The sequence below is a fragment of the Paralichthys olivaceus genome, chromosome 11 (assembly GCF_024713975.1).
Source record: "Paralichthys olivaceus isolate ysfri-2021 chromosome 11, ASM2471397v2, whole genome shotgun sequence".
NCBI classification, from domain to species: domain Eukaryota; kingdom Metazoa; phylum Chordata; class Actinopteri; order Pleuronectiformes; family Paralichthyidae; genus Paralichthys; species Paralichthys olivaceus.
The window spans coordinates 12,461,933-12,474,173 of NC_091103.1; the positions used below are offsets into that span (position 1 = coordinate 12,461,933).

The 12,241-nt window shown below is 44.4% G+C and overlaps 1 protein-coding gene across 1 annotated transcript; it reads right to left on the reverse strand.

The window, feature by feature from the left end:
- Positions 1 to 717: 717 nt before the first annotated feature.
- On the reverse strand, positions 718 to 11,226 carry fzd4 (frizzled class receptor 4). Its single transcript, XM_020095191.2, has 6 exons — positions 10,711 to 11,226; positions 6,438 to 6,575; positions 5,841 to 6,227; positions 5,234 to 5,379; positions 4,395 to 4,642; positions 718 to 4,192 (listed from the first exon to the last, which is right to left on the reverse strand). Exons 1-6 carry the CDS (start codon positions 10,972 to 10,974, stop codon positions 3,774 to 3,776), a joined length of 1,602 nt encoding a protein of 533 aa, XP_019950750.1. The 5' UTR covers positions 10,975 to 11,226; the 3' UTR covers positions 718 to 3,773.
- Positions 11,227 to 12,241: the final 1,015 nt, after the last annotated feature.

Here is a 12,241-nt window from a genome sequence, read left to right on the forward strand (position 1 = left end):
GATGAGATGTGATGTATGGTACAGTAATGTTTACACAGTATAATCCTTGTGTTTCCGCTGTGGATTCCAAACAAATTCAGTGGTTTTGGATTGTTTCTTATCCTGAACCAGAGTAACTGAAAAAAACACAAATCAGAGAGGGTCACAGTTGTTTGTATGTGTGGAGTTAACACAGGGTAATGAGTTGTTTAGAAGCTGCTGAAGCATCTAAACATAATTTGCCTCATTGGACAAGAGAGGGCAGCATTGTTCAATTTAAGTGAACAGAGGACCTAATGAAAAGTTTTAGATCCAAGATGTTACATGGAGCCATAATAGAAGTCATTCATTCACTTGCCACATGGTGGGCTTACGAGGATTGGAACTACCAACACACTTGGGTGGTAAAACTATATCAACAATTAGTGTAATTTATATTTCAGCAGTACAACTAAGATTATAAACACACACATGTATATAGTTTATGTGTTGTGTAAATACAGTGAGGAGGTATAACACATCCTCCATCAGATTTGTACATTATTTTGTGTTCGACGAATATTATTGTGGATTAAAATGTTATTTAAAAAAAGAAAAGTGGCGTGGATGGATGGATAATATTTTTAGCCACAATGTTCAGCCATGATACACAGTCAAGAAACAGGATTACATATTAATCTCACTAATTAACAGGCACCTTCATTAAATAGACAACAAGCACCCCCACGCACGCACAAGTTGGAAACCAAAAGCTTTTTATTCATCTTCTGATACAAAAGTGTTTTTTTAAATAACAAACAAATGTTTTGCCATTTCTTATGAGGATAAATTAACAATTTCTTTAACAACTTCATCAAGACATTGAGTTTTCTACACTAACGAACAGTCTCAAGACCTTAAAGGCTTTTGATCAGCATTCCCAACATTGATCCATATGTGGTTTTCTCAAAAGCATTTACACAATCTGCATTACCAGTGGTTCTCCATCTTCGTTAGGCTGTGGGCGCACACTCGCCGCACTTCAAGGCACAACTGAACAGCTATTGTTTGGGAAACGTCCCCTGAAGCTCGGTGCGATCATACGAGAGGAGACTGCCAAAACGTTAAGACGGTTTCTGAGGGAAAATGCATTAGCTCAGAGGGCAGGTCGTCAGAGGTTAATTTAATTCACGTTAACTCCATGTCATGTTTGTTTGACTTTGGGACTTAATATGTGCCACGGTACGCTGGTTTGAGAAAAATGGGGGGTTCTAGGTTTCACCAGAACCGCCCAAAACTTTCTTTGAATGCAATAAGGGTGAAGTTACGTAAAAAGATTTTGAGGAAAAATTTTCTGTGTCATTCTGAATATTTTTGCTTTAAAAAAACCATGACAGGCTGTTTGAGGCACTAAGTGGTTTCAGATGAGATGCAGGAAGGCAAAGCTCCAAATTATTCAAGCCCTTATACATTTAAATTACCCAGAAATCATTTTTTACTCAGATGTATGTGGCGTATTGTGACACACACCCCACACAGTTTACATTCAAAGACTCACTGAAATACAAGAGCTTTGCTTTATAGATTGTCAGGCAACTATACGGTACACAGGAGCAGTTTGGCAAAGGCAGCAGTAAGACATGAGGAGACATTATTGTAACTTAAGTTTACAGATAGTGAGAAGGACTGTGAGATTAAAATGGAGGAAATGCACTGCTAGATACTTTTCATCTCTTCTCTATCATCCATGAAATCCTGAACTGTAATGAACAATAATCTTTTACAGGGGTGACTTGATTGTCTGGGAAATGAACCATGGTGCAGAAGACAAACTCAAAGAGAAACGAGTGCATTAGACAGACATACACGCTGTGTCTAAATTCAGGGGCAGCATTCAAAGACTGTGCAGCCAGGTTCTCCCATTTGGAAGGCTCCTTCAAACGCGTCCTTCCACCCCCGAGAAACAAAGTCTCCAACGGGTGAATCCTTCCCAGCTCAACTATCTCAGAATCTATTGCACTCCAATGACAAACTGTTTTTAAAACAGGTAACGGTGCCAGCAAGACACAAGATGTCCAAGGCTTCAGTATTACGTTTCAACAGCGGCACACACAAAACTAAACAAAATAAGGGGCATTAAATCTTTCTCCAAAAAGGGTGAGTTGAGATCGCCTAATTTCGGTTGAGCTCTCGCGATGGCTGCCCCGTGAAGGAGGCAGTCTTCATGTTCCAGCCAGACTACATCCTCCCAAGGATGCAGCCCTTAAATTAAGACACAGCTATAAAAGCAGAGCAGACAGTGCCAGATTCATTGTGGCCTTGTAGAACTGAAGTGATTGAAAAGAAAAAAACATGGACACAGACTGAGAAGAAAAGCAGACAGCCAACATTTGACAGTGATACCGATCATAACTCGGTCTTTAACAAGCTGTTGGACGAGATTCGTGGGAACAGATCCCCGTGTGTTTACCTGCATGTGTCTGCGACGGCTCTTTCCTACTTCACAATGTGTCTTTTGGCGAGTGATTGTCTAATAACGTCTTAATTCTTTAACCTGCCTCGGCTCCAATCTTTGGAAAGGGCGGGGGGGGGGGGGGATAATTTCGTTTTCCGGATTTCATGGTAATTTGCCGGTGTTTCCTGTACACGGTGCAGCGTTTCCAGGAAGTCTGCACACACACATCACTGGAAGTTTGCGGAGCTTCTCACAGAGTGCTGAGGTCGCACGGGCCTACATTTCCCAGACGCCTCGCCGCTTCCACATTTATGGGTCAATAAAAAGACACAGCTGGGGTTCTCCCAGGATTCATTGCAGTATGACTTCATATCTAGCACAGACTTTACCTTAAATGTACAAGACAGAGAAAAGAAAACTGCCCTTGCCTTCATAGTATTTGTAAGAAAAGTGATATATGAATCTGTACACATTTGAACAAAAAACCACATCATCATTTGTGTAGATTTCCCCCTGTTAATGGTTCTGTGCACTTCAATACACTTCATGATGATTTGTTATTTGTCCCGGTCAATGCACTTCAGACACTTCACATATTGTATATAATTATAGTGCATTATTACAGCTTAGAGCTGGTTTCCCCAAAAATCGTCTGAGCAATAATACCTGTTATTTTGTATTGTACAAAAAGGTAAAATGTACAAACCTGTAGAATATTGTTCCAATGTTTAGTCACTGCAGATAAAAGTAGATTTCTGATTTTCTTTGCTTTGGTCTGGTGTTTTTTGTTCTTTTTAATATTTGCATCGTGGAAGGGGCTCTCGAGGCAAACATCCGCCTACATCTGTATAATATCTGCACCAGGACCCTCCAGTGTAACATTTCACACATTTCAGAAGACCCTAAAAACACACAGTGACATAAGGGTGTACTGTGTCCAGCAGGTTCAGTCTCTTCTGCTGACAGCTCTGGAGGGAAGAGAGACAGAGAGGTAGACGTGGTGCCACACAGCTTATCCATGAGTCCGTTTTGCATATTCTTCTCTTCTGCCTTTTCCGTCTCTCTTTCTCCTTCACTTTTTTTTTTCCTCTGGCCAAAGAAAGTCTAACAGAGGTAGAGAGGCTACTGCTGCTACTTATGTGTGACGCAGTCCTCTTTTCTCCTTCTTGACTCCAGAGTCGGTTAGAAGGGGGTGAGACGTGCTAATGGACTCGTGGCGATCTTTTTCTGATGCCATAACATCCAGTGGCTCTCACGAATCTCTGACATCTCCATCCTTTGTCGGGACAGACAGAGAAAGTTTCTGTCAGTGTGAGAGTAGCAGGTTGACCATCCCTGTCTGTTCTCTCCTTCTGTCTCCTCATACCACCGTCTCGTTCCCTTTCCCCGGTTTGATCCAGCCCTCCCCCGGCGCCCTCTTGCCCGCTCGGCTCGCCCTGCTGTCCCTGAGCAGTCGGACGGAGCAGCGTTGCCAGGTGTGGATGGTCTTCGCCGACCAGATCCACATGCCCGATGTGATTCCCACCAGCAGCGACATGAAGATTCGAAGCATCTCTGATGCCACGTATGAATCCCTGGTGTTGGCCCTGAAGTCCCCCCAGTGAGACAGCTGGTAGAGGTAGCAGCCGATGACGGTGGACGCTGGGACCGTGTAGAGAACAGAAAACACTCCGATCTTCACCATTAAACGCTCCAGCTTGTCTGTTTTGGCGCCGTCCTTCTGCAGGTTAGAGCGGATCTTGAATAGAGCCACCAGGCCGGCACAGATAAACAGAGTACCTGAGGGGCAGATGGAGGAATTTATTTTTGCTTTCTTTAACATTACATGACAGGACGTTTTTCAACATGCTCGCTGATTTCTCAACAATTCAAAGATCGTGATGAAAGAAATCTGACACATTGAAGGGACTCATATCTGAGTGTGTGCGGGTTGATTGTGTATGTAGGAGAACGGCTGGGCCATTGTGGCCATTATTTTTACCTATGAGAAGGTATGAAGCTAGGGGCGCCACCACAAAGCCTGTGAGCGCCTCCTGCTGCTGGTTGCCGACATAGCAGAGTCCGGTCAGGTCGTCTGCATCCACCAGTCTCATTATGAGGATGACGATGGTTTTGACGGCTGGGATGGCCCACGCAGCTATGTGGAAGTAGGAGCTGTGCATCTCAATAGCCTCGTGACCCCACTTCAGTCCAGCAGCCAAGAACCAGGTGAGCGTCAGGATCACCCACCTAGAAGAGATGACACACACAGAACACAAGAATAGTGAGTGATCACAACTATCACAATATTGTACCTCTCTCATCATGGGAGAAATAACAAGTGTCAAACGCCAAAAAGGTTAGGCTACTGTTTAATACAAGCATATCTCAAAATCCTAGTCAGGGAGACATCTGTAGTCCTCTGTTGTAAAAAGCTCATGATGACACCAGATAGTCAGGGGGTACATAACACAGGGTCTGGGTTTACATTAGGAAAGTGAAGTCCTTGAGCTTTTCAGCTTATTGTCTTTCCACAAGAGAAGAGTGAAGATAACAGGAAAATGGGGGCAAAGTGAAAAGGAAGAAAAAAGTGCTGCTTCAGCACCGTGTTTCCACTGTAACTGTGTTGTGCAGAAAAGAAAGTGAACTGTGTGTGCATGTTTGTGTGTGTGTGTGTGTGTGTAAATGAATCCATCGAGTTCAGGGGTTATGATACAGGACTGCAGGATGCCAGTCTCTTTTCCAATTGTTCCACCAGAGTTCACTGCAGCTGAGGACTGTGATCAAACTGGGAAAAAGAGATGGAGAACTGATCAAGAGAGAAAGTTTTTTTGTGCTCACCAGAGGGAGGAGGCCATGCCAAAGAAATAGAGGAGGAGGAAGACGATGGCACAGCCGGTGCTCTTTAACCCTTCCTGTACTAGAATGGGCACCGCTGTGGTGTCCAGGTCACAGGAAACACGTTCCCTCCCCAGAGTCAAACGTACCTATAAACGAAATAAGAGAACAAAAAGGAAATTACAAAAATGTGGGAGAGAAGCATCATTGTTCTCTCTTAGTGTAAAAAGACTGAAAGTCTGTTTTTAGTGTGAATAAAACAATGATCCTTTTCAATCTAATTATTTATTTCATATTTCCACTGCTATGGATTTTGGCAGAATAAACACTGACGCTGAACCTTTTCTGTGTGACGTTCTGACGTACATTAAACTTCTGGGCATTGGTGCCGACTTTTCCATGAAGGTTTTTATTGCTGTTTTGTTAAACCATGAGAACAACAGCGACACAACTGGCAAAACAGTGAGGCGAGAAAGTTTCCAGTGCATTTGTAAAATCGAACAGCAAACTCTTCTACTGGCATTGGATCAGAGTAGGTCGCCCTTTTAGCGGGTTTACCCACGTTTGGAAAAAATCTGCAAGGGACCAAAGTTTTCTGTCTCCTACTCACCAGATATGCGACACTGTACAGATTACAGCACATGGACAGGAAGATGATGGGCCGCTCGGGGTAGGAGAAACGCTGTGAATCCAACAGAAAGGTCAAGACCGTCAGAGTGGTGGACAGGAAGCACAGCACGGCCCACACCGCCATCCACGCGTCCGTGAAGACTTTGGCCCCTCGTCGGTAGAGACCGCTGTCGTAGCCGCACTGGAGGGTGCAGCTCTCTGTCTGTTTCAGCCAGGTGTACTGTTCGGGCGCAGATCCCAGAGCCTGACACTCCTCCTGGTGGGGAGGATGACGCACCGGCGGGTAGGGGGAGTCCTCGTCACCCGGGCCTTCCATACACATGTGGTTGTGGTCATTTTGAGGTGGGAAGAGGCTGCAGTTGAGCACCTAGAGAAAATGTGATGTGAAATGGTATTTTACGGCTGTGACAGGCACTGAAACAACTCTCTGAGCTAATCATCCGTTTTGGGTGAATTTTGAAAAAAAATTCCTAAAATATTTTCTTTTTGTCTTCGTTCCCATTTTCAATCACCCGACTAGTCCCTAAAGTTATATTTGGTAATACAGGCAAGATCTTCTTGTGATCATGTGACTCACCTCGGGCCATATGAAGCCAAACTCGTGGAGCACGGGGAGACATTTCCTCTTGACAGACAGACACATGCTACCACATGGACCGATGGGAATGGGCACCTTGTCTGTGCACATGGGCACATAGACTGAGCAAAGGAAGAACTGGAGAAAAACAGAGATAAAAGATTTCGTTAAACACTTTGATCTTACACAGTTACAAAGAGCAGGCTGCGAGAGAGGGAGCATTGACACAAAAATCACGAAATAAGCTGAAACTGACGATACTGCAAATGTGTTGCAATCAGGCATAACTGGTTATTTGGACTGAACCCCTGTGTTTCAGCACTTAGGATATTCTGATGGGAAACGTCTTCACTTATCCTCAGTGCCTTTCGGGCGTTTCAGCCTTTTACTCACAAGAAACCCTCTCCTGAGGCAGCCCCCCCCCCCAAGCTAATTAGACCCACGTGTGTGTCTCATAGTCAATTACTGGACTCTTTCTTTCTTGTTCGTACAGGAGCTTCACTCTTCGCTCGCCATGCGCTACATGGTAACGGTAATATCACGATAGCGATTCTGCGATTATTGATATATTGCAAGACATTCAAATAATGAATTCTGAAGCTGAAGAAGAATACAAAAGTGCAGGATTTCTGTATTTATTCACTGTTTGGTGTCAGTTTCACAGAGTTGGACACAAACTGAGATGAAACAATGTACAAAAATTGGCGTTAAGTCTTATCTTCGTCTGAAACAAACACACTGTAACTTGTCAGTGTCCACATGTGCCACCATTCTGACATAAAACAAAAATACTAACTAAAAACTAAACATCGGCTTATATCTGTATCCATATTTTGTCCCACCCATACTATTAACCTGCTTCACTCAGCAATCTCTCTGTTATTCAAGTAAGAGCTCTTTGCATTGGGCGACAGGGAAGAAAGAAACTGAGGAATGAGTAAGGGAGTAAGGGAGCTGTTTTCCAATATTTCAGTTCTTACTTAAATCCAACTGTGAATCATAAGGAACGTCACGTCTATGGTGTAGTGCTTGTTATAAAGAAGTGGAAACATTGCTGTGACAACCCCATGGACCTATTCTGCTACATAATACAACAGGGTTACAGCTGGGAGGTGGCCACACGTGGATCTGAGTGTAACCACTCACTGCTCTCTCCTGCCTTTTCCTTTCAATAAGTTTCATCACCTTTCTGAGTCTCTGCTCTCCATTTTCACTTCTAATAAAAACTCCCAAACTTGAGTCAAAACACGACGGCCAACACTAACCTGCTCCCAAGGTTACACACACAACTCTGCGTCTTTAAAAACAATCTGTGGTCTTAACAACACGGAGGGCATGTGCCATGTAATGCTGTATAATCCCCCCCTCTAATCCAAGGCTCAGTTTTCTCTGTCCCATGGCAATGGTTTTGAAATAGATATCCAAGTCAGTGTTATAAAGATAGTGAACGATCCGAAGTCACATTTGACCATTTGAGGTTGAGACGTGTGGGAAGGTGGACTCCAGGGGTTACTAAAGGTTGCAATTTTAAGTGATTTCATGCTTTTGCAGTGAAATCTGTCTAAAGCTTCAATGTAAAATCCTACCAAGCTCATGAAATTAAAATACTGAGAAAGAGAAATTACACTTAACTCTGCTACGTTTAGGTAAATGAGACAAACACAGCTTCCAGGAGCTGGGGATGTGATGATATCTGACTTTTTCCATTTCATACCAAAATACCAAAATATGTATTGGGCAATAGTCAGAACAAAATGTTTTGGACTTGCAGCCTTGATCCAGTGGTGGAGAAAACCCCTTCTTGAAATTGGCCTTCGAACAGAGCCAAGATGAAACATGAATCCGGAGCAAGGTGTCATGGTTGATAAATAAATCTGTATTTTCTTTGAGGGTTTATTGGCAAAGTAAAAAGTAAAATGTGTGCATCTGTGTGCACCACGTTGGACTTTTAAAATTAAACCACGATGAATGACTTGTATACTAATCACAGGAATAGAATTAGTGAGCTGCTGATCTGGTAATAGTGTCTCTAGATAAGCCAAATAAAAAAACTCACTGTAAGTTATCAAATGTCAAAACCTGTTAAAACTCAATTTGTCACACGGCTCTGTGGTCAGTATCTGGGCTGCAGCACAACTTTATCTCTGCAAACGAAGCAGACTGGCTGATCTGGAGTCAGTATCAGGTTTCTCACTGCAAAATAGAGAATCTCTGTTCCCAGGCTGTTTATTACAGTCATCCTGAGTAATTTGCCATTTGATTAAATTAGATCAACAAATTAAAGAATCAAGAAAGTTACCCTCTGAATGAGAGAGAGAGTGTGTGTGGTTTATGCGTTTGCTCGTAATCTCATACAAGTTTATAAAAAGAGGTACAACTTCTGGTATGTCTTACAGTGAGTTATGTGTACCCTGCCCGTGACAGTAATGTAACACATTCTGGGTGTTTTCCCTCGACCGTTGGTAACCTGAGTGCTGTCACTTCACTGCTAAAAGCTGCTCTGGTTACCAGTCAGGAAGCCTCCCATTAGGGCAAATGTTAGGGGATACGGTTTCCCTTTCCTCCCTCTTTAGTGTGTGTGTGTGTGTGCGTGTGTGTGCTTGTGTGTGTGCTTGTGTGTGTGCATGTGTATATGTGCGTGTGGAGGAAGGACGGGGGCTTATCTTACAGGACAATTTTTAGCTGGAGCAGGACAGTTTGGTTTCATGCTGCAGTTGCTCCTTTTCCTGTTTCATACACATGTATACAAATGTACACTGTGTCCAATTAGCACGTCAAGCTAATTTGTACCCGTACCATAGCACCTGTACGCACCAATAATTCACTTTATAACACTGTAATGAAAATTACATACCACTCTAAATAGGCTAGTGGAGTTGAAAATATGATTTTCTTAAAATAATGACACAAACCGGGAGGATTTTTGTACGCAGATGTCTAGGTGGGACTTTTAATAAGGTGTAAGAACGCACATAATATAATATATATATATAATAAATGTTAGTAACACTGCTCCTGATATTTCCAAAGTTGAGTTCCCCTTCGTGCTACTTGTCATCACAATAAGAGTCTGAAGTAAAAACCTCAAACACAAGTAATAAGACCAATCTATTTATTTCATACATGGTGCACGAGGCACAACAAGCAGCATTTGTCTTAGCACACTGAGGGCACTATTGTTAACAAGAAGACTACAGTATATAGCCCCCGAGACTCAGCTGTTGCTGTGTGGGGCATGAACTCAGAATGTCAACAGACAGAGGGGGCATTTTCATTGAAATTAGCATGACAGCCTGGCACAACAGGAAGGAAGGGACCCCTCCACTTAGATGGGAACAGACATTATGCTGCTCAAAGGTCGTTGCCACATGTCACAGGAGGAAGAGCACAGATGTAAATAGTAAAATAGAGGGTGGCTGAGTCTCATTTAGCTGCTTTGGGTTCTCGAGTTGTGCACGCTGGCTGACTGTTGCAGGATCATCATGTCTTACTGGGACACTTGAACTGAAACATCTCATCACCTGTGCTTATCCTGCGATGACATATTCAAATGTCTTCTGGGAACGAGGCTTATTACCTCTGCGTGTGAGGGTACGTCGTTTGTTTGTGTGTGCAAGATTACACAAAAACTACCGGATGGATTTCCAAGAAGCTTGGTGCAATGGCACAATGTCGGTCAGGGAAGAATCCCTTAAATCTGCAGATCCAGGGAATACTTCGTGGATCTCAATTAAAATAATCAGGCACATCCAATATGTGAATATTGGTGCAGCTTGATTGAATTTAAGGACACTGTTTGGCCTTGGCTGAGGTACACACTTCATCAATGACACCATCGTAACAAATACAACTGTTAAGTGAACTACTGCTATAGTAGCTCCCTATCATGTGCTCTGCCCCCCCCCCCCCCCCCCCCCCCCCCCCCCCCCACACACACACACAGATTAAACGCTGGGAAACTTACACAAACCTTAACCCCAACATAAAACCTGACTTCACTCTGACTCATGGGGACTTACTTTCTGTCTCCATCAGGCAAACAAGTCCCCAGATCATAAGCAATACCCCACCACCACCACCACCATACCCCAACCCACCCACCCACAAATATAGCAGAGCACCCAGACCCAGCTGTGCCTTTTTCAGACCAGGATCACTGCTGCTAAATCTGTGCATGTGGGTAAAAGCATTTCCTTTTAATAACACACTGTCTAGTCTGCTCTATTCTAGCGTGATATGTGAGCATTGCCTGTGCACCCCTGCGCCCCGGTACCTTGAGTTGGCTGGAGCAGCCGTACTGTATGAGCGGCGTGAACGTGGTCAGCTGCAGCTCGGCGTCCGACTGCAGCACGTTGCCGACCAAGTTGGGCATCTTGGTGACGTTGTACCCGAGACCCTGGCACATGCTGATGCGGATCGGGTCGCAGGTCATCTCCTCCACCTCTTCGCCGAAAGCCCGCACCACGCCGAGCGGAGCGGCCAGCAGCAGCAGCAGGAGGAGGGCAGCCCCGGCGAGCGACACCTTCGTCCCGGGCATGGTGTGGCTGTGCGCACCGCGCACCGAGTTTCCTCAGTGAACTTGGAATATTTCCTCACACAGAAAGTTGTGTTAGGTCTCCCTGGGAACCGCAGCGCGTGTTTACAGTCCAAGAGCGCGTGTAGGTCCGTGCGTTGTTTTGGAGGATATCCACCTCAACAGGTTAAAACATCCTGAAAACTGCAGGAGACGCTGCGAGGTCCGTGCGTAAAACCAAAAATCGCGTGTTTACAGTTAAAGCAACGCCGCGTAAAAACATATGGATACGTCCCGCAGTCCGCGATGTGTTATTTCCCGTTATCAACTCCGACTGGAGCGCAGCGCAGAGACGAGGGTGTGCAGCGGTGTGGTGTTTGCGCCTCTGCAGCTGCTACGCGTCCAGCTCTAAACTTTATTGTGTCTGCTGGGAGAGTCGATAGTGCCCGTCCAGAGCAGAGAAGACCAATCCGGGCACGGGAGTAGGGTGTCCCTGACCAACCCCTGACCAGGAGGGCGGGATCCGAGAGAAAAATAGAAGAGCGAGTCTCCTCTCCTCTGCCCCGTCTCCTTCCCTTCAGCTTTTCTCCTCCTCTTTCCTCTTGTATCCTTTTCTTTCCTTATTTCCCTGTCCTTGCTTCCTCTCCCTTTAACACTCTCTCCTTCTATTCAGCTCCTATCTCCTTTTTTTCTTGCATCCTTTTCTTTCCTTTCCTCATTTCCCTCTCTTCGCCTTCTCTCCTCTCCTCTGCTTTTCCTCCTGCAAAGAAAATCAGCAAGCACTCCCCAACTAATTCTGACAATATCCAGAGCCTGTATTTATATGGGGTGATGTGGCCTTACATATATTTTTATTGGCTGTATTTTTAGAAAACAACCATCTGAAATGTGGATTTTTCAGTGTGTGTCTCTCGTTGTGTATAAGTGTGTGTTTATTTTATATTTAAAGTCCTCTAATGGTCTTTTAAGGCTGTCTGGAACCTCACCACAGGTTCCACTCCCCTTCTCTAAAAGGCCCGTCAGCTCTAACTGCTCGTGACATTGTAATTGAAAGTAGGCCCTTAAGTGATGCTGAAGCATTGGAAGTCTGTTTTGCATTGCAATGAATTCACATACTGGACAGGTTTTGCTTGTGGCACCCCGGGAGAAGGTTTCTCTTTTATAGCATTAAACTAGCAGTGAAGAGGGTTGTTTTGGCTTTTTTGTGTTGCATAAGTGGGTTTGGGTGCTTGGATTTGGGACAAATATTTAGGCGGAGGAAAGGATTTTTACATTTTTTGAGACTGAAAGT

Coding starts and splice junctions, on each gene's coding strand:
- fzd4 (XM_020095191.2), bottom strand. CDS start 10,974: ATGCCCGGGACGAAGGTGTCGCTCGCCGGGGCTGCCCTCCTCCTGCTG. Junction 6,576..10,710: donor GCTGCTCCAGCCAACTCAAG/GTACCGGGGCGC, acceptor GTTTTTCTCCAG/TTCTTCCTTTGCTCAGTCTA. Junction 6,228..6,437: donor TTGGCTTCATATGGCCCGAG/GTGAGTCACATG, acceptor CATTTTCTCTAG/GTGCTCAACTGCAGCCTCTT.